General features: G+C 41.7%; 1 protein-coding gene across 3 annotated transcripts in view; it reads right to left on the bottom strand.

Annotated features, from left to right (window-relative positions):
- Positions 1-27,816, bottom strand: part of CDH23 (cadherin related 23) — a 3,939,560-nt gene that overhangs the window by 210,893 nt on the left and 3,700,851 nt on the right. For all 3 annotated transcript variants that reach the window (XM_069610726.1, XM_069610725.1, XM_069610724.1), the window contains one exon: positions 8,792-9,003. In XM_069610726.1, the coding sequence (XP_069466827.1) occupies positions 8,792-9,003 (212 nt within the window). The remainder of the gene's footprint in view (positions 1-8,791; positions 9,004-27,816) is intronic.

The raw sequence follows: 27,816 nt of genomic DNA on the forward strand, positions 1-27,816 counted from the left end.
CGTCATTGCCTCTGAAGAAAATTATACTGCGAGAATGGAAAAGTCAGATAGTTCCTTCTGTCTCTGTGTGGATGGATGATATGCATCTAATGTCTTTAATGTAAAGGGTGATCATGTACAGGAATATGAAAAGCAATATTTATAAAGGAATTTGGGGAATGTTTTTAGAGTTATAAATAGTTGCTGCTAACTGTACATGTGTTTGGGGGATCTGCATCCAATGTCTTTAATTATTAGGCGTGATGGAATATAGAAATTGATGAGCCACCTTCATGAAGGAATTTGGGGGTATCTTGGAATGGTAAATAGTTAATAATAATAATAATAATAATAATAATAATAATAATAATAATAATTGAACTGTTCACTGTACATGTGAGGGATACAGAGGGAGGGGTTATATGTGTATTTCTAAATTGTTTTTGAATGTCATGTGGAATTTAATTTTCAATAAATATGAGAATACAAAATAAAAGGAACAGGGGAGATTGCAAACATCTCCTCACACTGACCTTTACACTACTGGCCAGCTACCAGTGCTGATTCCAACTGCTCCACATGACTAATATCACTCTATTAAACATTAGCTGGTAGCTTCTTGCTGCTCAAGGCTGAGGCCAAGCCTGTGCACTTATATCATTGGACTTTCCAGGCCTTGATCTCCTTGTCTGTAGCATGCTACTTTCAAGCATGCTTCTTGACAACCTATGCACTATCTCACCAATTTCCATAGGTTCATGCCCATGGAAATTGGTGGGACAAAACTACCCTAGTTCATGACCTTACAGCATGATTGCACTCTTCAAGTCAAATGGCATTCCTGGCATTCGAGTCTACACGGATCACCTACCATGAAGATTGTGAACCTGTCTATGGCTTCCCTGATCCTAATTGTTGCCTTACACTGGTGTCAAGCGATGGGGGCCTGTTGTTGTTTTGTCTCATATTTCAGTTCATATTGCTGTACTTGAACCTTCACATGCCTGTGCTGCATCAGTACGGCAATGGTGACATGCCAAATATGGATGGCCACTCACAAGGCACTTGGAGCCCCTACATTCATTTGTTCGTTGGCATGCATGGGTGACTTGTACATTTCACTGGTTGCATTGTGTGACTTCATTGCACCTACGAGGAGTTGTGCAATGTGGGCAGGGAGTGTTGTACAGGCACTCAGTAGGGCCATTTACGGTTGGTTCGCGATGCCGTAATTCTCACCATGGCGGAATGGTACTTTCCGCCATGCTTGATTGCGTTAGGTAAATGTCCGCTAGGGTCAGAATTCGCGTACCGTTGCGCCATGGTGGTAATTACGGTTTTGCATGGCGCGCGTGCGCGTACTTGGTGCAGTTAGCGTTGGCGTTCACTACGGTGTCGCTAATGGCATCGTACTTTACGGTGACGGGTCATAATCGCACCGAGCGCTATTCGATGGCGGTATTGCATTTCCGCCATCGTTTTTCGATTCCCGCCAGGGTCGTAATGAGGGCCAATGAAGGATAGTGTGCATCACTGTGAATGTACAACATTCAATAAACAGTTTTTGCTAAATGTATGCACCTAATGGGGGAGATGGCTCATTCGTTGTCTCCTTAGCATAGTCTGTACAGAATTTGGGTCGGTCAGAACAACCTCATTTTGGGGGGCGATTTTAATGTCACACTGGACCCACCAATAGATAGTAGTGTTAGTTCCCAGTGTTCAGGGGCTGTATTCATGTATTGATCTACTCCTAACATCTGGTTTGTGTATGCAAAATTGTAAAGGGGGGCCATTGGTTCTATGTTGATTTCAGAGCACGCACATGTATCAATTGAGATGTCATTGTCATTTCCAATGCCTAAGTCAAGCTTCTGGAAAATGAATGTTACACTACTTGATGATGTGGGGGTTATGGACACATTTGTGAAGGAAGAACTGAACAGATCACGTGTCTGTGGAGTCTGTCTGGAGGCATTTAAATGTTACATGAGGGGTATGTTGATTGGCCTCTCAAGTAAGAAGAAAAAGATGAGGAACTAGGAGGTGAAGTTATTGGGGGAGGACATACATAAAATGAAAAAGCAAACAATAAAAAGTTCAACTTTGGATTCATGTTCTGATTTAAAACTCAAGAAATGCAAACTAGACAAAAATACTTTTGGAAAGGGCGGATAGGCTCCTGTTCAGAATGAGATGTAATTACTATGAAAGTGAGAGAAATGTGATCGGCTGCTGGCTTATCGACTAAGGTTTGTGGAAAGTGAGAAGTCAATTTGTGCAATTGAAGGCATGACTGGTATTCTAACATATGAGCCAAAGGAGATCAACAGGGAGTTCAGAGAATATTATACAAAGCTATACACCTCAGAGGAGAAAATGAATGCTGATGATTTGAAGAATTTTATTGAAGGATGCAATTTAAAAGAGAATCATCCAGGAAAGGAGACTTAGCTTGGATGTGGATTTTAGTACATAAGAATTTATAGAGAGCTGTGTTTCGCATGAACATAAGGAAATGTCCACTAGGCATGCCTCTATTTCTGAAGAAAGGCAGGCCCTCAGTGAACACAAGTAGCTACAGACCAATAAACCTGATTAACACTGACAAAATATCAGCAAAGTCATTGGGACTGGAGAAATGTTCACCTGAAATTATTGACCCTGGACAAGCAGGCTTTGTTAATGGGAGGCATGCACCTGAGACCATGTGCAAGCTGATCCTGACCTTATATGAAAGTTAGAAAATATCAATGGATGTGGCGGTCTTGTCTTTAGATGTAGAGAAGGTATTTGATCGCATAGAATGGAATTCCTGGTGGCTGCATTGGATGGTTTTGGCCCGGGAGAAAATCTGATACAATGGATACAACTCAAAACTGACAGCAAGTGTGAATACAAATGGATTGTCTTCAGATGAATTCGAACTATGGAGCGGTACGAGAGAAGTATGTCCATTCTCCCCAATCCTGTTTGTCCTTGAGATGGAACCATTAGCCGAGAAGATCAGTAGGGATCCAATGATTTAAGGAGTCCAATTTGGAGAGGCATCACAAAAACTATGGCTATATGCAGACAACATGTTGCTGGTGGTACATAGTGTAGGCACGTCTGTTCCAGTGGCAATGAGACAAATTAATACCTTCCATTATTACACAGGATACGAAATAAACTGGATGGAATCGGAAGCAATGTCAGCATCAGAGGCCTGTACTGGTAGGCAGCTGAGTAGTTATGGTTTCACTTGGTGCCTGGTGAAAATGCAATATTTGGGCATCTGGTTAACAAAGGACATGGATTGCATGATGGAAGTAAATTTGAAAAGTATGATTGAGAATCTTAAGAAATAACTGAGTAGATGGAATGAAGTGGGGCTGAGTCTTTGGCGGAGAGTTAATGCAATTAAGATGACTACTGCTCCACGTATTAATTACTTTCTGAGTGTGGTCCCCATGATGGGAAGGAAGAAAAGACATGAGGAATTATGATACAGTCTTTCTTGTGGGATAGAAAACTACCATATCTGAAGTTGTGGAAGCTACATCTATCGAGTGAAAAAGGGGGGTTGGGAGTCTCAGATTTTGCAAATTATTATCTAGCTTTCATGGCAAGACACTTGCTTCCTTTCATTGAGGATTTGACAGTTGTTCGGACACAAGCAGAGCCAAGTAGGTGTACACCACTATCACAGAGGGCACTCCTGACATCTGAATGCGCAAGTGGATGCAAATCATATCCACCAACAAAATTCCTGAGGAGTGTTGGTGTAGTCTTGTGAAGTTGACTACAGAGGATGTCTTCTGTTCCAAAAAAATCATTCTTATTGCTGAACCCTGAGATTACTTTAGAAGGGAAATGCTGTTCTGGCCATATTGGTTCCTGAGCGGTATCCAGTGGCTTGGTGACCTATTTACAGATCAAAAATGGATCACTTTTAGTGGTTTGACTGCTTAAAGGGGTCTTGAGGATTGCACATATGCATAATATAAGAGATTAAAGAGGGCTGATGGTGAGAGTATTCCATAAGAGAGCAAAGATTGTGCAGACTGGTTGAAAGAATTCAAATTGGAAGGACATATTGCTTCAAAAGTCTATAAACACCTGGCTAAATACAAGGAAGTTAACCGAAAACTACTCGACAAATGGTCAGAAACAATAGGATCAGAAATGAGTGTGTGTAGATGGAACAATTCGTGCAGGAATGTGAATACAACATCATGAAACCTTGGAGAAAGGGGCCAGGCAGATCAACATTTTGAACAGAGTATACTGGGCTCCACTTAAACTCTATGAAAGGGGTTTACTAGATCCTAAAGAGTGTTGGAGATGCAAACACAGAATGGGTTCATACGAACATATGATGTGGGAGTGCAGCGGAATGAGGGTATTCTGGAAAGAAATCACATTGACTATCAACAAAGTTTTGATGCTAGATGTCGATTACGATTTTACAACCATTGTCTTGGGGGAGGAGGATTTAATAGCAGATTTGTCATACCCACAGAGGTGTTGGTTCTTCAGGGCGTCATTGCCTCTGAAGAAAATTATACTGCGAGAATGGAAAAGTCAGATAGTTCCTTCTGTCTCTGTGTGGATGGATGATATGCATCTAATGTCTTTAATGTAAAGGGTGATCATGTACAGGAATATGAAAAGCAATATTTATAAAGGAATTTGGGGAATGTTTTTAGAGTTATAAATAGTTGCTGCTAACTGTACATGTGTTTGGGGGATCTGCATCCAATGTCTTTAATTATTAGGAGTGATGGAATATAGAAATTGATGAGCCACCTTCATGAAGGAATTTGGGGGTATCTTGGAATGGTAAATAGTTAATAATAATAATAATAATAATAATAATAATAATAATAATAATAATAATAATTGAACTGGTCACTGTACATGTGAGGGATACAGAGGGAGGGGTTATATGTGTATTTCTAAATTGTTTTTGAATGTCATGTGGAATTTAATTTTCAATAAATATGAGAATACAAAATAAAAGGAACAGGGGAGATTGCAAACATCTCCTCACACTGACCTTTACACTACTGGCCAGCTACCAGTGCTGATTCCAACTGCTCCACATGACTAATATCACTCTATTAAACATTAGCTGGTAGCTTCTTGCTGCTCAAGGCTGAGGCCAAGCCTGTGCACTTATATCATTGGACTTTCCAGGCCTTGATCTCCTTGTCTGTAGCATGCTACTTTCAAGCATGCTACTTGACAACCTATGCACTATCTCACCAATTTCCATAGGTTCATGCCCATGGAAATTGGTGGGACAAAACTACCCTAGTTCATGACCTTACAGCATGATTGCACTCTTCAAGTCAAATGGCATTCCTGGCATTCGAGTCTACACGGATCACCTACCATGAAGATTGTGAACCTGTCTATGGCTTCCCTGATCCTAATTTAGGGCAGCAATATTGGCTATGGCAAGTGAAGTATGTGGATAACCACCCGCTCTATCTCAACCTGTAGAAAGAAGGAGATCAATGCCATGTAGCCGTATGCCACAAAAGTAGATTTACTGAAATCCTGTAACTCTTCCTTTCGACTGCCTCTGTACTTTAGTCCTCATCTCGTTCCTAAACAGCGGGTAGACAACCTGGATACACTGATGAACAGAGAACTTGTCTTTACACAGCAAACAAACACACTCATCACAAATGCATTCAATCCTTTTTGCCTTCAACATGGTATTCCCAGCTTGCTAGAGCTATTCCACAAAATTGTCCTGATGACATAGGGCCTCATTACGACCCAGGCGGTAGGGGGTTAACAGCGCCGGCATCTCCGTTAACCCCCTAGCCCCTCATTACGAGGTCTGCTCGCGGGAACCACTAAGGACGCCTGGTAAAACCAGGCGTCCTTAGTGGGTCCCGCAAGCAGACCAAGATGCTAACAACAGGCCCATTGTTAGCATCCTCCCCATTCCCATTGAGCCCCAGAGGGGGATGTACCGGGTCCGGGTTCGTTGAATGGGGAAATACCGGGCCCTCCAAGGACGGAATGGCCCGGTATTTCCCCATTCAGGGAACCCGGTCCGGGTACCCAGTATGGGGGTAGCCATGCCGCTAAAAGTGGCATGGCTACCTCCATAGTCATAGTGAGGCCCATAGCCTCCATAATGAAGACATTACATTGGCCATCAATCATGGAAAGACCACCGTTTTGAAACAAGTGCATACAATTCAGGGCTCTTCAACACAACCCCATTAATGAATTATTTCTATCATTTCAGCAACCAGGACCTCTAAGTTGGCCTCCCACAACCAACCCATCATCCAAATGACCAATTACAAAATATCTGGTCGCAAATCCCTCCATGCCCTTTGCAAAACACATTGGTATTCCCTCCACCACCCACCTCACCTTAGATTTGAAGATTTCCTGAGGTTGAACAAACATTTTTAACACACTTCTCTTGCACTGCCTATTGTTCAGTGATGCCTTACATTATTGGTGCCCAATGTACCAATTTCCCTCACTTCGTACAGACTGCTTTTACTCTCAATCTTCAATCTTAACCTGCTGGCCAGTTGTCTGAGACTAGTCCCAACAATCTCACAAACATAATTACAAATGAAAGAATCAGATATGTATAGAAGAGGAAATCATATGGTGTCGCTAAGACAAGTAATGTTGGAGCTAACACTGCAATGTATTAACTTTTAGATAATTTAACAGAATTAAGTGGCCTACAAAGGTGAAGACCCCTCTAGCTTCAAAATGATTGTGGGTGGCATAAGGGAGTGGACGTTTGTGAACAACATGAGTGGAGCAATTGTAGATGATGATAGAATGGCTAACAGTCAGAAGGTTTAAGGGGAAGGGAGATATCATAGGTGAGTACAGAGAGTAATAGAGTGAAAGAGGATTTTCTGGCTGGGAACAGAACGGAGAAAGAGATTTTATTTATGTGATAGAGTTAGAAATGGGCAAGACTTGCCTTGAAATGAATCACGGTATCGTAGGTTCATCTCAACATCAGAGGAAACACCAAACCTCCTTGCTGTGCCATCAAAACAATACATTGTCAAGACTGAAGTAGATGGAGAGTAGGGGACAGGAGGTACAAATCCCTTAAATGTAAGTAGTCTGTGTTTGGCGTAATGAGCATCAGTTACAGTGTAACTATAGTGGGTGAGCAGGCACTCCCGCTTGTAAACTTTTTGTAGGTAAACAGAGAAAGTCCCTAGGGTAATGTGTTGATCAGAAAATAATTACTCAAGACCATTACAGTTCTATTTGTCTGTTTATCTTGGAAGCAATCATCTGAAGTTCAACCAATATTTCAAATAGAAAACATATTCTTTTACATTTTTCTAAAAACATTGTAATACATCAAAAAACTTGTTCTTTTTAATCCATCCATTCATACATAAGCAGTACACACCCGGAATAGGGAAATATTACGTGTTCACTTTTACTACACCATTCATATACCTAACACTCAAATAGTTAATCACTGAAAACACTAATAAGGAGCTACTAAACAAGAGCTAAAGGTAAGAAGAAAAAGAAAAGCAAAAAATAACAATATCGACAATTACATGTATTCCCATAGCAAAATGTCAAAGGAATACATATTTGTAATAATGGCCCTCATTCCGAGGTTGGTGCTAGCCATGGTGCTATTAGCGCCATGACTAGCACCAATACCGGTACCGCCTTGGTGGTATGGGGAATTACCGGTCTATCCTGACCTTTGCGGGACCAGTAAGTCCCCATTTGAAAAGCCATTTGCCCATTCCCATTTGAGCCCCCATAGGGCTCAATGGGAAGGGGGAAGGCATCAATAACAGTACCACAAATTGCGGTACCGTTATTGACCCTGGTATCCCTTTGCGGGTCCCGTCCATAACGCCTGGTAAAACCAGGCATTAAGGGAGGGACCCGCAAAGGGACCTCGGAATAGGGCGCAAAGGGATTACCGGCACCAGTGTCATTACCAGTGCCCAGTATCCCCTTGCGCCCAGGTCGTAATGACCACCAATGTCTCATTTTGAGCAATTACCGAATGTCATCCATTGCATTTTTAAACATTGCAACATTTCTAGTAACTTGGGGGGGCAAACCTGTTGCATCCATTCACTTCCAAATGTCACATATTGTCTAAACTATAATACATTTTCATGAGCTCCCAATGGCAGTACCAGCATCATTAACACACATGGCACGAATTAGCAGGATGCTTTTCCGATGTAGTTTTCAAGTCAATTGTATGTTAAGTACAGTTGGTAATAGTAAACAGGCCCTCATCTGTTGCAATTAAGCAGACTGGCAGCATTTCTAATATGGACACTGAAGTTACTGCCATTGTCACATGCAATGTCATGCTAGATATTGAAAGATAAGGCTGTTGTACTATATTCTTAGGTTTGCGTAGTACCACATTCTTACTGCTATCTTTAAAGATATATACCTATATAAATATATTCAAAAAATTACTTGTTTTCCATGGCCTCACAGTCAGCAAAAACATATAGATCCATAACACATAGGCAAATTTGTAATTTGAATCAACTTGAATTCAGGTAATCTAACAACTGGTTAATCCATGTCTGATAAAAGGATGTGTAAGCATTGAGTCTATTTGCATCTACCAACACAACCTCACGTGCACTCTTCTATTTTTTCGACAGCCAAATTAGACATTATCAAACATTTGCCTGATAGAACAGCTATGTTTCAAACATACAACAGTTATCCCATCAGAGGTCTTTCGGCAAGCTGACAGTAATTATTATTAGCAACACAATGCTAGGTTACAATGGCACTTTGTCTCTATGGATTGTACCTCTTTGATGTGGAGGATGGTGCCATTTGGTGGTCTGACAAACACAGGGCGATTATCATTGACATCAATAACCTCCACACGCAGCATGGTGGTCCCCCAGAGAGGGGGTCTTCCTTTGTCTGTCGCCACAATTGTTAAGTTAAATCTCTCAAAAGACTGCAAGAGTCTTGTGGAAGTGATGAGTCCTGTGTTTTGAACAATCTTGAAAGCATCTGTAAAGGGTCCAAACAAACCAATCAGTCACTTTAATACATTGAACCAGTGGAAATGGCCACAAGCAAGCATGTGACACTTGGCAGAGTTATTGAACATAATATGGCCAAACTGTGGTGGTGTATTTATAGAATGCCACTATTTCAAGTCAGACGCCCCAGGATATTGAGCCGCTGAGTTCCAAATTTTGCTGCAAGAAAAAGTAAATATTGTGGCACAAATATACACATTTTGGGGCAGTTATGCTTAATTAAAATACTGAGGGCCTCATTACACGGAAGGCGGTAAAGGTTAACGGTCACCGGTAATGCTACCGGTGACCGTTAACACTTACCGCCTTACTACGAGGTCCCTTTGCGGGTAGGTACTTTAACGCCTGCTGTTTAGCAGGCGTTAAAAACCAACCCGCAAAGGGACCAGGGTGCTAATTACGGTACCGCAATTTGCGGCACCGTAATTAGCGCCTTCCCCATTCCCATAGAGCCCTATGTGGCAAAAATGGGAATGGGGAAGGGCAATGGGGGAAGGGGGAATTACCGCCCGGCCAACCTTGGAATAGGGCGGTAATTCCCCTTTCCACCAAGGCGGTGCCGGTATTTTACCGGCATGGACCAAGGTGCTAATAGCACCTTGGTCCTCTGCCTACCGTGTAATGAGGCCCTGAGACTTAGCTATTAAACTTACAGAATTCAATTTTTCATGTCCTATTGTGCCTCTGGATTGAAACTAATCTCTTACAAAGGTATGTGACTTGATATAAACAATGTGTGGGTTTTGGGCAACTGGAGCTGTGGGTATTGTATATCAGAAATTGATATGATATGATTTGATGGTCGGGCTAATTACAATCATAGGTATATCTGGAAAAATACTATATATTTTGGGCCTATTTAGCAGCATTCCACAAAAGTTGCAGCACATTGAAAATCATTCTAAACTGGATGGCCTGTCAACTGATAACTTTGGTGATATTCTAAGCAATCCCTGTCCACCTTGACTGATGCAAAGCTCTGAGGCATATCTATTCACAGCAAAAGTAGGCAACCCCACCCTCTCACGCATTTGCTTTAGTGCAAGCACTGGATTAGACTCATTGTAGTCTCGACCCACACCTACATATAAATATCAACACACATGCGTTTCTATAACAAACCTATTTCATTTTATTTATGAATAAATATAAATGTTACTTCATATCTTAAACGTGATCTTCAATAAGGTGCACAGGGACTAGTACAAAAGTGCACATTTGCTGCACGAAATCACTTTCTTAAGAAATGTAACTGTTTAGAAATGTAGTTCTTTGAATTATCTGCGGAGAATCCTTTATGTCACTATTACCATTTGATTTTTTCAATATTACAGGCATCACAATATCAACTGATACTCTTGAACAGATAGTTTGCCTGCATGGCAAATCACAAAGAAGCATGTCTTCAATTCCCATGACAACAGTTTTATCCTGGGATTTCAATTTCCCAAGCTCGAACTGTTAAACGGAAATCATATTATGCCTCCATTTGATTTATATTGGCCTAAGCCTAGTCGCTATATGAAAAAAACCACGTTGCAAAGTTCTGATTTCTGATCGACTTCGCCGCCATTTTAGAATCATCTGCCATTTTGATTTCTGTTCATATGATTCTCTGTTCTAAAATGGTGGACTGTGTTTCTCACTTGCAACCAAGCCTTCCGACCTTTGAGTTCTGTTAATGGTTAGACTGTCCGCGGGCCGACTGTTTAGACTAGGTAAAGAGACCTTGTACTACGAATGAACTGTCGTCTTAGCATTGTCTGCGCTAACAAGCCTCATCCACGAATACACATCGGCGACAATGAAGTGCAAACGGACAAGCGTGGACACAGGCTGAACTACACTGTGTTGGGATATAGACTAAGGCTTACCGCGGGATCCGAGAATATACACCGTATATTGATGGAAATGCCATTGTAACTTGATGGAAATGCAAACCTATGTAATCCTTCTGCATATTATTGTATAAGCTGTATGTGAACTCGGCACAAACTCTAGACCGCAGATTATGAACATGTAGAGGGGCTGGACAATATTTCTGAGAAATTTATAAAAAGCATGAATATCTAGATGTCCAGCACTCTCTCCCCTCTCTTTGACGGGCTGGTACTCATTGTGGGGTGTTGAGAGCCAGATAGCTATCTGTTTCTATGTTTCTTTGAAAACTGCGCAGAATAAAATATCTGTGAATCTTTATAGCTCGTGTTTGGTGTATTTCAATTTGTGGTACTCAGCCTTGATATTTCCTTTTGCTTTAACAGAACATGTATTCTAAAACAATGTCATCACATTGTGTTTCAGCCAAAGGCCCCAGAGGTATGCCCATCCAATGCGTCCTCCCTCAATGGTGTGAGAAGCGGCCTTCAACAGGACAGTCAATTGATTTCCATGGTGGTATTAATTCCCTTGTAAAAACCCTGTGCTTTCAGTGTTCAGTTTCTATGGAAAAATAAATGACAAAAAACATGTGTGAATATCTCATTTGAATCTATTCTAAAAATGCCAGTGTTGCCACTGAGCACTAAGCTCAATCTCTTTGTGTCTTTTATAAGGGATATTCATTTATTTTCTCAAGCTAAAAGAACTCCATTATTAGCTTTCAACCTGATCACCAATGTGTGCGACAAATGTGTGGGTCCTATTATAGATACATAGATACACAGGGCACTCATTAATGACGTGCATATAATTTACACCCAATCTAGCAGATTTTATGGTTTTATTTACTACGTGGCATTCGGACCACATGGTCCTCCCGTTTAATGAATGTTAATCTTGGAACTCCGTGTTGGAGTGCACGAGAGGCTCATGGTCACTGATGTGACCTACTCAGGTACCTGTGGGTCAATCACCCACCTATGTAGTACCAAAGCCCAGAACAGGGACACTTACCCCACGCAACTGTTAACTGCAATCACTATGCAGGTCGCTACGACTGTCTCTGTACCACGGTACTTTACTTCGTTTAACCACTGTAACGTGACATCCAGCCACGCATCCTTGTTTTTAAGTTCACCACGTCGGTATGCGCACCAACATTTGAGTGGGCTACTATTGTAAAAAACTAAACATTTCCATCAGGGCTTTCCCTGACTACTATGTTGGAACAGTAACACCTCAAGAATAAATGAGTGGAAAACAGCTCCACTCATTCAGGATAGAAGGAAAAGGGTCCAGAAGTCCAGCAAAAAGTGCTGGGGGTCTCACAAGGAGAGGGGATGAAGCATAAAAATGATACAGTTCCCTAACACACATCCCCCCATACTTGGGACAAGAGGATCTACACCACTACTGGGCAAATCTCTTGATCATCCAGTCAGTCATACTTTCTGGAGAGACAGTCCACATTCTTATGTTGGGTACCTGACCTGTGCTAGCTTTGTTGGTTTATGGAACACCAGAGCAATTTTGGGTTTTCGCCTTTCATCTGCATCAACCACCTTACGGGTTGGTGGTCAGTTTGAATCCTGAAAATAGTTCCATAGATGTATGGCCTGAACTTCTTCAGGCCCATACAATAGAAAAACATTCATGTTCAATGGTGGCCCACCTGGTTTCCCTATGTTTTAGTTTTTGACTAATAAAGCAGAATGGGTGTTCCCAGCCATTGCTATCAAATTGACTCAAGACTGCTTCTATCCCTCTGTCGACAGCATCAGTCTGGACTAAGAAAGCCTGAAGGCCTGGGTATAATCTGGAGCTCTCAGCACTGGAGCTTTACAGAGGCCATCTTTCAGCCCCTGGGAGGCTTTTTCAAAGACCTCATTCCACTTGACCGTTTATGAGTACTTGGGAGAGGATACAGTATTCAGGGGAGAAGCTATGGTACCGTAGTCTTCAATTAAGTTCCTGCAGTAACCAGTAAGTCCTAGGAAGGCTCTTACTTGAGTTTGAATAGTTTGAGTGGCCCAGTCTTGTACAGCCTGTACTTTGTGGATTAAGGGCCTAATCTCCACTCCTCCTACCTCATTACCAATGTAGATCACTTTACTCTGACTAACTTGCCACTTACTTGCTTTGACGGTCAGATTGGCCTGCTGAAGGGCCTGCAACACATGTCCCAATTGGATATGCTCGTCCTTGGTAGGGATGAACAATGCAATGCCATGCAAGTATGCCATTCAGAAGTTCTCTAACCAGTTCAGAACATGATTAACCATTCTCTGGAATAAATACAATGGGCATGACCTTAAAATGGTACACGTCTTTTGGGGTTGAGAATGCTGTCTTCTCCTTGGCATGGCCATTCATGGCAATCTGCCAATAACCACTTGTCAGGTCAAAAGTATTGAGGAATTTTGCTGAGCCCAGCTTATTCACCAGTTCATCTGTTCTTTGCAAGGGATGGGCATATGTCTTGGTAACTGCATTTAATGCTCTATAGTCCACACAGAATCCAAGTTCCTTAGTTCCTGCCTTTGGCATTAACACAACTGGGCTAGCACATGGACTTGTTGAATATGCAATCACTCTAGGGTCAATGATCTTGTTGGCCTCTTCCTTAATGTGGTTTCTCACATTATCTGACATTCTGTAGCCACTTCTTTTAACAGGTACACTATCACCAGTGTCAATGTCATGTTAGCTCCAAGGGGTCAAGTCTGGTGTAAGTGAGAACAGAGGGGCAAACTGAGTTAACAGCATTCTGCCCTCCTCCTATTGCTGCATTGTCAGATTAGTAAAGAGTTTGACCCCTTCTACTGATCTATCTGCAGGGTGTCCTCTTAGAAGATCTGGGAGAGGTTCACTCTCCTCTTCATCTCAATCATAGGCTAAGAGCAAGGCTTCTATCCCTGTCTCTGTGTTTTACCTGTCCTATGGAGTCTACTTTCCTCCATATCTCTTTTAAGGCATCTGTATTTTACTTTTGCAGCATACAGATCCTTAGGGGCAGTGTTGCTGGGAACCCTTTGGGTTCTCCTTTGAGATTATTTCCTTATCCTTACACTCTACTGTTCTGCAGGATAGAGAGATACTTTGTATCTCTCCTAAAACTTAATATTCTGAGAGATTGACACAAACCACTTTATGTGGAGTGCCGAGGAGATCCTTGGTATTCCCCTTTTCTCTGATCCTGTGACTTTTTAGTCACATAGACAATCCTCTAGTTATGGCTGGTGGCAGTGGACGTGTTCAACCAACTATAGTGTTCTTTGTTTTACCACAGACAGTGTTCACAGTCTCAGTAGTGCACAATAGGGTCACCTACGTACTAACTCGGTGGCTCCTTTCTTTTTTCACCATTTCTAGCGTGGTTGTTCTTTGTTAGCCCTCCTTCTAACATTGTAGGAGGTGGCAGTCTGTATGTGTGTTTTGCCTTTGGCGGGAACCCTTGGTTGACCCCACCTAGGCTTCAGTGTGTCTGGGCAGTCAGGAAGTGGGGGAGGAGTTTTTCACTCCCCTCCTCTTTGTCTGCCTGAGTGCCTGAATGGAACTAGCTCCCACTGGGGGTCTGGCTGTCCTGATTGGACAGCCACTCGCTCCTTTCTGTAAACTGCTGAGAGCGATTGCAGAGGAGTTTGTGCTGAAACTGAATAAAAGGGGAGGTTGCTGAGGTGAAAGGCAAGTCAACCACTGGAGCTGAATCCAAAGAGGAAGATGAACAAAGGGTGTCTGTATCAATTTCCAGTGACTGGAGAGCCTGCTGTGTTACTGGAGCCTGATGTAATGCTTCCCTCCAATCTATCTGGGGTCCCGAATGCAATGACTCCTACCCAAGGGCTAGTGGGATTCACTAGTCTTAGGAAGACCTGCATTGTGAGCCATCCCATGACGTGCTGCAACCTTGCTGGGATGCGAACCGCCAATACCCTGGGACCTTGAGCTAAAGTCTGGTGCGTGATCTTCTAAAGTCTGAATCTAGCTGAAACTTTGGTGGACTCTTGCCAGAGACATGATTTGAATCACAAAAGTCCCCTCAGTACAGTGCAGGACTCAGAGAGCGTAAAGAGAATCCGACCAACAATATTTGTTCTTCATCTGCCTGCTGTAAAAAGGCACCATATCCACAGAGCTGCGAGAATCTATGAAGAGTCCTTTGCTGGAAGCCTCCTCTGATGACTGCTGCTGAAGGTTCCTATCCAGTGTCCAGTTCTTTTGTCTCCAGACCAATAAATCAGGTACTGAGTCCTGTGCTGCTGAATCCTGAAAAAATCCACTCCGTAGCTTTTCTTTTCTCCTAAGGTACTGTGTGGGCTTGGGTAATACTTACTCTAAGGCTGTTGTGCATCCTGTGAAGTTGAGTGGCTTTCTGTGGTTAGGAGTTTTCCTATACCACTTGCCCATGCCTAATGCTGGAACACATATCTTTGAAGTCCCTGAACACTTTAACTAATTCTGAAGGTGAATACTTACTTGTTTAAGACGATATCCTATGGAATTTTGACTTTCCTGCAACCGAACCCTATCTCAACCTGCCTACAGCTGGCACCTAGACCACTACGGTCCCTTTTCTGCCTCTGAGAGAACTCATGCAATAGACTAGGGAAGGACAGGATAAGAAAGGGATTCTTCCTGAAAGTATAACAAGTGTAAAAGTACTTACTTGCTAAAGAAGTTAGTGTGGTAACTGTATTTGTGTAAAAGAAGAAGTTACAAAGTGTCATTAAGTTTATGCTTAGTGCTTTCACTAAAAATATGAAATGAGGATATATTTTTTCACACAACAATTCTAGTGAGAAACTAGTTGTTTGTGTATTTGTTATTTTGTAATATGTATGTCCAACAAATTAATTTGCCAGCCATGCTAGCTTTTTTTTTTCAAATTGAATTTTATTGGGTTTTTACATCAAAAGTGAACAGTCAGTTGAATACATAACTGAGCAAACTTAGTTATATCACAAGATCATTGCGATCTACTTCAATAACAAACCGATAGTAACATACATGTCCACTCTCTATGGATATATAGTACGAACCCCCGCCCCCCACACCCACATGTCAATTCTTTGATGACTTCCGGATATCGGCGTTAACTGTAATTGTCTTAAGTGGCGTTGTGACGTTGATCTCTGTCGGTGTCATAGGTTCTATGGAAGGTTGTGGCAGGGATGGCTATTAAGCAGTACGTAGATCGCTATTCGGTTTACAATGCTAGCTTTTAAGATACGACTAAGTGAATAAAGAATTGTGTGAAAAAATATATCCTCATTTCATCTTTTTCAGTGTAGCACAATGTATATTAGTCCCTGAAATGAGGTATTAGGGGCTGTCCTACCTTTTGATTCATAACCTTAAGTTTATGCTTACCTTTGAGTTACTTGCTGCCCCTCTAAAAAGTGTAACTTCGAATTGTGTTTTTCCATTCTAAAAAGTAATGTATTGGTACTGTTTTAGCATTGCTTAACTGAATGAATCTAACAAATTACCAATAGGGTTTACCTGCATTGTGTTTTTCTTAAAGTGTAACATTGGGTGTTGCTTTCCCTGGTTTGCTTTATACAAATCTAAAACAGTCTTACGGCTTAGATACCTACCTTTAAGTAGCTGGAGGTTCCTTTGAAAATTATACAGGTCTTACCTTGATTAGCTGCTGCTCATCTAATCTTGTAACGCTGGGTTGTGCTTCCCTGAATTGCATTGGTGCTATTTTAAAATAGTTTCATAAAGTTCCTACGTACCTTAGAAACTGTGTTATACACTTCTTAAAAGTATACTGGGTATAACTAGCTATTAGATAAAAGAAAGTTATGTGCCAATAGGCCAATTAGTTACCTGGAAATATATTTTGTCTTTCTTAAAGTGTAATAGAGGTTTGCTTTTCCCTGATTTCCTTTTCCCTGATTTGCTTTGTGCATTCAAAAATAGTTATTGAGTGTTCATACCTATCATTGGGGGTCATTCCGAGTAGGGAGGTAAGGGTTAACGGTCACCGGTAACGAGACCGGTGCCGTTAATCCCTTACCGCCCTATTCCGAGTTCCCTTTGCGGGTTGGTACTTAACGCCTGCTTTTAGCAGGCGTTAAAAAACGAACCCGCAAAGTGACTTTGAAGGTAATTACGGCACTGTAATTTACGGTACCGTAATTACCTCCTTCTCCATTCCCATTGAGCCCTATGGGGGCAAAAATGGGAATGGGGAAGGGCCCTGGTGAATGGGGAATTACCGGTCCCTTCAACCTTGCAATGGACCGGTAATTACTCCATTCACCAGGCCAGATTTTGAACTAAGTTGGGAGGCAACCATGGAGCTAATAGCTCCATGGTTACCTCCAAACTCGGAATGAGGGCCATTGAGTAGCTTGAGGCTCTCCAGAAGGTATATGAGTTATTTTACTAGCTCTGAACTGAGTTCTAAAAAGTAATGTTGCAATTATACTTATAACAGGGTTGGTTTATTATGTGATTTCATAACGAGTGTCACTGCATGACAGCCAGGGTCTACTACACTTGAAATACTGATGGTATTCTAAAAGTATATCTAACCTGGTCTTATTCCCCAAGAATAGTATATTACTATCCTGAATGTATAACTTTAGGTTTGACCCATCTTGAATTGCTTCTTGCTCCTCTAACTAAGGTTATACATTGGTTTGCATACCATAGGTATTTAGTTGTTTTTTACGATTGTGTTTATATGATGGCATATTTTTTACCCGCCAAAATGTATCATGGTCTACTTGTATTTAAAATAACCCTTTATTTCTTTACAAAATATATTGTTTCAGTGTTTCTTTGGACCATGTGCATGCTACAATTTCTTTGTACCAAGCTACAGCCCTCTTGTTAGACCAGAAAAGTAGTCCCATGGCCAAATGATACGTATAATATGTTGGCCAGAAGCAAATCGCATCATTTGACAAACATTGCAATCCAAGAAACATGAATGTAACCAAAGGGATACATTTTTTGAAATGCTGACCATTTTCTTTTTTTCATTGTTAACGCTTTGCAAATATATTCTATGCTTTAGATCCGCACACAGAGCGAGGCCATGGCTTGAACTCTGAAATGCTAACGCAGATAGGAATGTCGAAATGTGCAGAAATACATTGTTTTTCCCTCTCACTAAGTCCTTGAAGTCGAGCAGAAGCCGCGTCTAATCAGTAGTACACGTGCCGGTTTGTATTATAAGCACTGTTGTAAAAGGCAGTTAAACATGAATTCTATTCTCCTAGTTGTGCTCCTTCACGGAGGATGGTATTTTCTGCTTCAGAACTATCTGACCCTTAGCTCATGAGCCATAACAAACAGATAACGTAGTATGGAATGTTTCTCTGCTAAGAACAAGATATCCCTACTGAGCCAGAGCTCCATGTTCCTCATAACAGAAAGCTGTCTTTGCTGCCTTTGCTAGAATAACTATGTTTAGACTGGATGAAGACTTGTCATAATGTGTCATAATTGTCAATCACTGAACCCTAGCCTGTATGACATGTATGAGGGCGGGTTGAATTGCTTTAACACAGGATGATGCATGATGTATATATATTGCTGCTGGAGCGCTGTTCGCTCTCTATCGCGTCTCAAGGGGTCTGGTAACACATATCGTGAGGCGTTGAGACCCAGTTGTTTGGAAAACAAACCTCACGACTGACGTGTCATTTGGGGTATATGGTTATTGTGCCTTAGTTTCCATTTGCGGTCTTTATGGCCTACCAAATATGGCACCCGAACAGGGACCCTCCCATTAATGCTCCATCGCATACATTGAAGTTGAAGGAAGGCAAAATGAAAAAAACGAGTCGAGGGCGAAGCCGTCGGACCGGGATCAGAAGGTGTTCGGGGCGCTCATGTAGAAGTGATGAGAGACTCCTCCATAGATCTGTACACACACAATCCCTGATCGATGAGCAGCGCCCAGAGAGCATCAAGGTGAGGGTCCTGTAAACGAGGCAAATTGAGCCAGACACGCCATCGCGACGATTCTTGGTTGCGTCTGTATACAGGCGAATTGCGTCCTGAGTGACGAATTGGTTGATCAGGTGAGTCGTGCCCCGATTCTTAAACGTCCTGATATTGGTCGAGTGTTGCACTTGCAAGTACAAACACCCAGGGTAAGAAAAGGGTAGGTTTAACCATGCCTGGGAAATTGTCTTCCTGTTAAGTGAGATTTTTTCACTGCGGTAGACAATCTTTGGAAACTGGCCAAGTCGCGCCATCCGAAGGGTTGCCGGCACATTAGATGTACTTAAAGCATGGAATAGGGGCATTAGTGTTCAACACGGGTTAGCATAGGCAGACCAGACATGTATCAGACCTTCAGTGGCCCAATAATGGGAGCTTTGAATTAGCACGTATAGAACACTTAGAATCAGTATTGCCATGAAAAAAGGCCAGACCTGCAGTGCTCGATGTTGTAAGAGACTGGAGGAAGGAAGCTAATCTCTGTTTGAAAAGTAGGGAGAAACACGCACGTAGACATAAATCGAATGCAGTGAAAGCGTTAGACCATGATCAGCATCAGCAGACAGAAGCCATTAGGAACATGCATAGGGCCTTACAATTAGATATACAGAAAATATATCCTTCACAAGATTTTCATACATCAGATGAACTAATAAACAAAATATTAAATGAGCGAAGAAGTGAACATCAAAGTACTGACCCAGTTGCACCTCCTCCTTATGTACCTCCTATTCCGATGATTCCATCAGCACCTGCAGTAAGCATTTCCTCTCCCACTGTGCCTGTGACATAATTTCCTCCACCGCCTTTAGAGCATGAGTTATCCACTTTAGCAGGCAGTTCTACAGCAATGGGGCCTGAACAAGGAAGTATTAGACACACTCATAGTATGATTAGCAAGAGAAGGAAAGAAGAACTGAAAGAGTGGGCTGAAACTTATATTGATGATAACAATGAAGAGGCTGTGCAACGTTCCATATCTGATCATAGAGGCCTTGGTGAACAACAGGTATTGTTAGAATGTATGGGGGATTATCTTATTAAAATATGGAGTGATCTGACTGATACAGTGGTACCGCAGGAGTTGCGAGATTTGGTTGTTCTTTCGAATTTGCGAGATAATGCGGCGAAAGTATGAGAACACGTAGGGCGAATATTTGTGTTTAAGCGAGAACTTGATCGGTTGCATAAAGAAATAATGAACAAAGATGAACCGCATATGTCGTACGTTCAGAAACGGTTTTTACCGCCGTTGAAACTTGTTAGTGAAGAGATGCGAATTTGTACACGAGATGCGCTTAGATGGATTACGGATGCTGCCATTTCCCCGATTGAAGTGCATGATACATTTAGTCAGTATACATCAGAAATGCAGAGAAAGATGTTACAAGTTATGGTGGAGTATTTACTGGATGTGAATGCATGAAGAGTAAGATGTGTTGTCCCGCTGATTTAATGACAATTTACAAAAGAGCATTTTCGCCTGAAACTGGAATGACTGCTTTTTCTCTTGATCTAGCTTTGTTGCTTAATAGACGAAAGATTGTAGAATCCCCTACTTTGCAATTACCCATGAGGGAGGTGCCTCCCACATTTGTCCCGAAAGTAGAGGTTGCTGCAGATGGAGCGATTCCAGCACGAACAATAGAAGCTCATTATATTGCACAGTTTGTACATGTCCCTTTTTCTAGGCAAGAAGTAAATACTATGAAGTAGACTGTCCCTGACATCGGGAAAAATCCGGCAGGATTTTATAAGGAAATTGAATCTGTTCTAAATTCATTTGTTTTTACACTGAGTGACATTGGGCCTCATTACGAGGCTGGCGGTAGCCGTGCCTGTAATACAGGCACGGCTGCTGCCGATATGCATTTATTTCTGGCACCCGCGAATGGGCAATTACCGGGTCATGCCGAGTTTGGCGGACCCGGTAATTGCCCATTCACGGGTGCCAGTAATAAGGGACTCCCCATCCCTGTTCGGCCCCACAGGGCTCAATGGGAATGGGGAGGGTGGTAGCACTGGTACCGTTAATAAGGGTACCGTTATTACCATCAAGTTCTGCTCGCGGGTGATGGTACGGCCACCTGGTCAGACCAGGAGGCTGCAAGGGCACCCTCGAGCAGAACTCGTAGTATGGTAACAACGGTGCCGATAGCGATACCGGCGCGTCGTTGCCTTACCACCATACTCGTATTGAGGCCCATTGATTTATTGTTTCCTATGATTCTTCCTGTAGATATGTGGAAGCAGGTTAGAAATATAAATGACGCGCCGATGTTAGGCGATACATGGGAGAATTTGATTAAAATTGACAGTGAGAGAAAGGCTGGAGAAAGTAATGTTGGCTTTACCATCGCGAATAGTAGAGAAATTCAAAACTTTAGTACCTGAAAAAAGAATAGTTTGGGATAAATTGGGCCTCATTACGAGTTTGGAGGTAGCCATGGTGCTATTACCGCCATGGCTGCCTCCAAAATCGTGTCCGGGTCTGGCTTCCTTGAATGAGGAATTACAGGGTCATTCCAACCTTGGAGGACCCGGTTATTCCTCATTCAAAAGACATTCTGAGCGGGTCCCGCAAGGGAACCTTGTAATAGGGCATAGTGGGTTTACTGGTGCCGTCACCATTACCGGTGCTGGTAAACCCATTCCGCCAACCTCGTAATGAGGCCCACATTGACTGCTTGCTTACAAGGCAGATTGGAAGGAGCAACAGATTATTTTAATTGGTTTGAAGAGGTATTTGCAGATTCTAGTGGTCAAGATCTAAATACCGAACCTGGGAAGAGATTGTTTGTTGATAAGTTTGTGCGAGGGTTGTTACCGAAAATTCAGACTTTAATAATGACATCTGAAAGTGCTTGGCAAGCGAAATCACAAAGTGAAGAATTACATATGGCCCAATATTATGAGAACAGAGTAAATTCAGAAAATGATATGGAAATAAGGGATAAAGGAGGTTTGAAAAAAAGAGTGTTGTTACAGCAGGTAGCAAACAATCATAGAGGTGGTGGGAAGGCACCGTCTAGAGTCCAATTTGCATTAACGTCCAACATGCAAGGGGGTCCAATAGGTATTAATCAATGTGCCTATTGTAGACAAGAAGGCCATTGGCGATCACAGTGCCCGCATATACAGAATAGAAATGGGACTATTCCGAGAAGACAGAATAGAGGTCATCCAGGAATACTAGGGCAGAATAGAAATCCAACGAAGCCACAATTTCAGGATAATCAGGGTAATCAGAATCAACAACGAAACAACACGAATGGTGGAAATGTTTTTGATAATCAGTCCAATGAATATTACTCTGGCGATTTTACATCTGACAATGTACTGTTCTACTAGGACAGCCCGAAACAGGGGTTGGAACCAGTACCTATTCCCAATGAACAGAAAGGGCCCTACATAGAAATGAAGGTTGGGAATAGGGAGCACATTTTTTTAGTGGACACAGGTGCACAAAAATGTTCAATTGACCATCAGCGGGTTCCAGAAATACCACTGTCAGGACATAGAAATGTCTCCGTAGGGTTCTCAGGTACGCCAGTAATTAGTCCAGTTTCACAACCAGTACCAACAACTCTAGGCCCATTTACAGAATCTTTCCCATTTCTTTTAACGAAAAATTGCGGTGAAAATTTGTTGGTATTAAATTTGTTGAAAAAATTGAATGCAGTCATTTATTATTCTCCTGATAGAGTATATTTGACAATCTCGCCACAAGACTCCTGTATCACAATTCGTATCCATGCCATTACCGACTGAATTGAGTAAAGTACTGGCTTGTATATGGGCGGTGAACGATAATGATGTTGGTTGTTTGAAAGTAGAACCAGTAAAAATTGTTTTGAAAGAAGGAATTACATTACTGCGTATTCTGCAATACAAAATTTCGGCTGAAGGAGAAAGAGCGTTGAAGTGTATTGTATCAGATTTGATTGCTAGAAATGTAATTGAAGAAACTTTTGGTAGTATTTGGAACAGTCCGATTCTTCCGTTTACAAGAAAGGAGGTAATGATATACCATATTGTTTTATAATTGAGTTACATGGAGTGAATAAAGTGGTTGATCCGCAATTTCTATTAGTCCCGGATGTGATGACAATTTTGGCTATGATTCCAGCCTCTGCAGCATATTTTAGTGTAATTGCTTTGAAAACGCATTTTTTAGTATTCCAGTGCATCCAGATAGTAGATATTTGTTCGCTTTTACACTAGGAGGACGTTCATTTACATTCACATGTATTCCACAAGGATACACTGAAAGTCCAAGTATTTATAGTAGAGCATTGAAAGAACAACTAGACATGCTTGAATTACCGTCAGGGTGTGTGTTGTTACAATATATAGATGACCTGCTAACAGCAGCAGACTCAGAAGACATTTGTAAAGAAAGCACTGTTGCATTGTTGACACATTTAGCAGCACATGGTCACAAGGCATCGTTAAAAAAATTCCAGTATTGTCATAAGGAGGTGGCATATTTGGGCTACCTCCTTTCAAAGGAGGGAAGAAGATTGACACCAGAAAGAATAGAAAGCATCTCTGATATGCCTATTCCAAACACGCAGAAAGAAGTCAGGGCTTTAATTGGCACAAATGGCTTCATATTGTAGGCAGTGGATCGCTAACTTTTCAATGATTGTGAAACCAATAGTGGCATTGACAAGGAAGGATGTTACCGTACCTTTGCTATGGAACATGGAATGTCAAGAAGCATTTGACCTGCTCAAAGCTGCATTATGTTCAGCTCCAGTTTTGGGCACGCCAAATGTTTTAAGTTATTTGTGCATGAAAATAATGGATGTGCTTTGGCTGTTTTGACTCAGGAGCACGGGGGGAGAAATAGACCCTGCAGTTACTTCTCTTCCACATTGGATCCTGTTGCATGTGCTTTGCCGTGATGCTTGCGAGCTGTTGCTGCAGTCGCTGTGTCAGTAAAACAAACAGAGGGAATGGTTTTAGGTCACTCTTTAACTGTAATGGTACCTCATTCAGTAGACATTCTTTTAAATAGAACGCAGATGCAACATTTCACATCAGCCAGACTAACAATTAAATGTCCTATTTGCACCGCATATTCAAATTAAGAGATGTTGCGCTTTAAATCCGGCCGAGTTAATGCCTCCTCCCAGTGAAAAAGGGGGTGAAAAACAATTCTCAAATGATTGCTTAATGGTTACTGAATAAGAGACAAAAGGAAGAATTGATTTAACAGATACTCCACAGAAAGAGCCAGATGGAGAACTGTTTTAGGACGGTTCTTTTTCTAAATTACCGGATGGCACATCAACTGCTGCTTATGCCATCACGGCACTGAAAACTATTATAGAGAGCAAACTAATCCAATATAACTCAGCACAAGCTGCGGAAATAATAGAGTTAACGAAAGCATGTGAAATTTCTGCAAACCGCATTGTAAACATACATGCTGACAGTCAGTATGCCTTTGGGGTGGTACACAATTGTGGTCGATTATGGGCTGAAAGGGGTTTCCTGATGTCACATGGAACCAAAATTCAACATGGCACTTTCATAGTGAGACTGTTGTCAGCACTTGCGCTTCACAAGCGATTAGCAGTAATGAAATGTGAAGCACATAAAAAGATAACATGTAATGTACGAAAGGGAAACGCATTTGCAGACAGAATTGCGAAACAAACTGCCACTGATTTGCACATAAAAATGTATGTTGAAACAGCAGAAAGAGTGTCTTACATGATAGAGAATGGAATTGAAACAGTTAAAGAGATACAAGCAGAAGCTACTCTAGATGAAATAACAAAATGGTCTGAGGGTCCAGCAGAATTAGATTCTGAGGGTTGTTGGTTGGATACAAAAATAACCGATGGATGTTGCCAAATGCCTATGTAAAAGCAATGGTTACTATGGCTCACAGTCCAACACACATATGTGCGAAAAAAATGACTCAGCACCTGGATTCTGTATGGCAAAATACGAACAGCAGAAAAACTGCTAAAAGATAGGTTCAGAATTACATGACTTGTTTGCAACATAACATTGGGGAGGGTACAGTGACACCAGTAGGAAGTTTTAGTCCACCGTCTATGCCATTTGAAGTCATCCATTTTGAATTCATAGAAATGGAGAGGTGCCAAAACTATAAATATGTCCTCGTAGTGGTCTGTGCATTTAGAAAATGGGTGGAGGCCTATCCCCTGAAAGATTGTACAACTATGTCCAAAGCCAAATCTATGCTAAAAGAGTTTTTTCCCCGATTCGGGCTACCCCATGTCATATGGTCAGATAATGGACCCCTTTTTTATTGCAGCCGTGATATTGAAAATTTGCGCAAGTCTCCAAATTGATAAGCGATTCCATTCGACCAGACACCCGATGAGTGCTGGTTTGGTAGAACGCCAAAACAGTATCTTGAAAAATAGATTGAGCAAGATATGCGCAGGGAGCAATTTGAAATGGTCCAATGCATTGCCACTAGCTTTACTGTGCATGCGAACAGCTGTGCAGGCAAGGACTGGCCTCTGCCCATATGAAATTATGATGAGAGACCAGCCAATGTGTGGATGTGCCACGTCCAAAACAACTAAGGGATGTTGAGTATCCATTGCTTATTGATTACTGTAAACAGTTGACTCAAAACTTGTGTTTGATTCATCAGCAGGTGCAGGAGGCTCTTCCTGTCAGATATACAGGCCCAGGACATTGTCTGCAGCCAGGCGATTGGACTCTGGTAAAGAATTTTGAAAGAAAATCATCACTTGCACCGCACTGGACGGGACCTTTCCAGGTGCTACTGGCTATGCAGACTGCAGTCCGAGTGAATGGCCGAAAGAATTTGATCCACGCAACACACACGAAAAGAGTTCCGTTTCCTTTGCCACATGAGAAAGAGATTGATGATCCTGACATCGAAAGCAAGACAGCGGTACCTGATCACAAAGATATCACTGCTGAATCCCCGTCAGAAGTCCTTCCTGAGCCCGAGAAAGGGCCTGGGGAGATTGCAACGAGAATCGAAAGACCAGTGTTGCCTCAACATTGTTCAACTTCTGCCTCATCATCACTTATTGCATCACGAATTGGTATTGATCCTGCATCTGGAGATGAAAATGCATTGTTCACCGAGCATACTGTACCTGGAGCTGTAAAGTACAATCTACGTTCACAAAATCGGAAGAGATCAGCTTTTGTTTCACCTTTGTTTGTAGCTCAAGGATGGAGCTAGGAACGGAGGCCTAGGGAAAAGGAGCTTATGAGCTGTATCAGTTGAGAGCTCTGACACGCGGTTTCCCGGTGCTACCACTCAAAGTGAAGGCCTTTACAACCTGGCGTGAACAAGCAGGGGCAAATGGTACCGACACTATAAAATTGATACTTGCTCCTTCCTTTTTGGAGCTCTGTGAAGTTAAGCATCAGCTTGTTGTCATCTTAAGCAGGCTAACCTGAATTGGCATGAACTTTTGTTGCTAACATGTGTTGCTGTGGAGAACTTTTCCGACGGATGCTGAAAAACTTTTCCTGAAATAAACATTATAAACAATGCCTGTATTCGCTCCTGCTCCCGCCTGCACCAATGCTGTTGATGATATAACGATTGACATTAAGTGTGCCCCAAGAAAGACTTTGTTTAGAAAGAATAACATGCTTTTGATTATGATACCGCTTTGCATTTTGATTACACTGATCCCAATGTTTTGGTACTTGGAGACTATGCATCCCTTAAACTCTCTATTGTCAGCAACCAATGCTCCTACTATGTGTATTCCAGCACATGTGCTCTCTTATACTCTTTTGTCACAAGAAGTGAAACTTAGAAAAAGTTACGATAATAACACTTTATTGCTGATTATGTATATGACCCATGCTATCTTGAATAGTTCCAATTGTTGGGTTTGTTCACATTTAGGGGAGTGGGTTGGTATGTACATCCTTTGCTGCTTAATAATGCCTGTTATGCATCATTAAGAACGTTTTTGTTTTGGAAAATGGAATGAGAGTGTCACCGGACAATTTGATGGAACAAATATAAATGAATTTGAAAGATTGGTATTGGAACCGTTGGGTTGTTCCGTGTTTGCAAGCAGAAGCAAAATAAAAACTGTAACAACAAGTCCAGTAGATAGGCTCTCAAGGCCTTACCAGCCCCTAATCACTTTTAAAATGGCTCCGGTTGGAAACAAAGATGCTGTGCATCCCCCCAATACTATTAATCATAGTCCATATTCTGTCCCATTTTGCTTACGGAAAAAGGGTTCCCACTCAGTGGGAACATATACTAGATGTATGAATACTGCTGTGCTTGATCAAGAAGAGAAGCCATTATATATAGGAGGTTCTGTCTATTTTGTATGTGGAGATCAGGCTTATCCAGGGTTACCTAGAAACTGGGAAGGGACCTGTTATTTAGGGATACTTTTACCTGGTGTATTTCTTGCCAAAACTTCTGAAATAGCCAAAATATCTAGATCTCGGCCACGACGAGATGATACTGCTCGGCAGATTGCTGGGGATATAGCAAAATCATTTATACCATTTTGGGGACAAGCAATAAACTCATGGAATATATGAAAACTGTACAGCGTGTTAGAGAAAACGATAAATGGAACAACTGATATACTTTACAAAATAAAAACTGGGAACATTTACTAGATGTATGAATACTGCTGTGCTTGAACAAGAAGAGAATCCATTATATATAGGAGGTTATGTCTATTTTGTAGGTGGAGATCAGACTTATCCATGGTTACCTAGAAACTGGGAAGGGACCTGTTATTTAGGGATACTTTTACCTGTTGTATTTCTTGCCAAAACTTCTGAAATAGCAAAAATATCTAGATCTCGGCCACAACGAAATGATACTGCTGGTCAGATTGCTAGGGATATAGTAAAATCATTTATACCATTTTGGGGACAAGCAATAAACTCATGGAATATAAGAAAACTG

The sequence above is a fragment of the Ambystoma mexicanum genome, chromosome 8 (assembly GCF_040938575.1).
Source record: "Ambystoma mexicanum isolate Mex_15411 chromosome 8, UKY_AmexF1_1, whole genome shotgun sequence".
NCBI lineage: Eukaryota > Metazoa > Chordata > Amphibia > Caudata > Ambystomatidae > Ambystoma > Ambystoma mexicanum.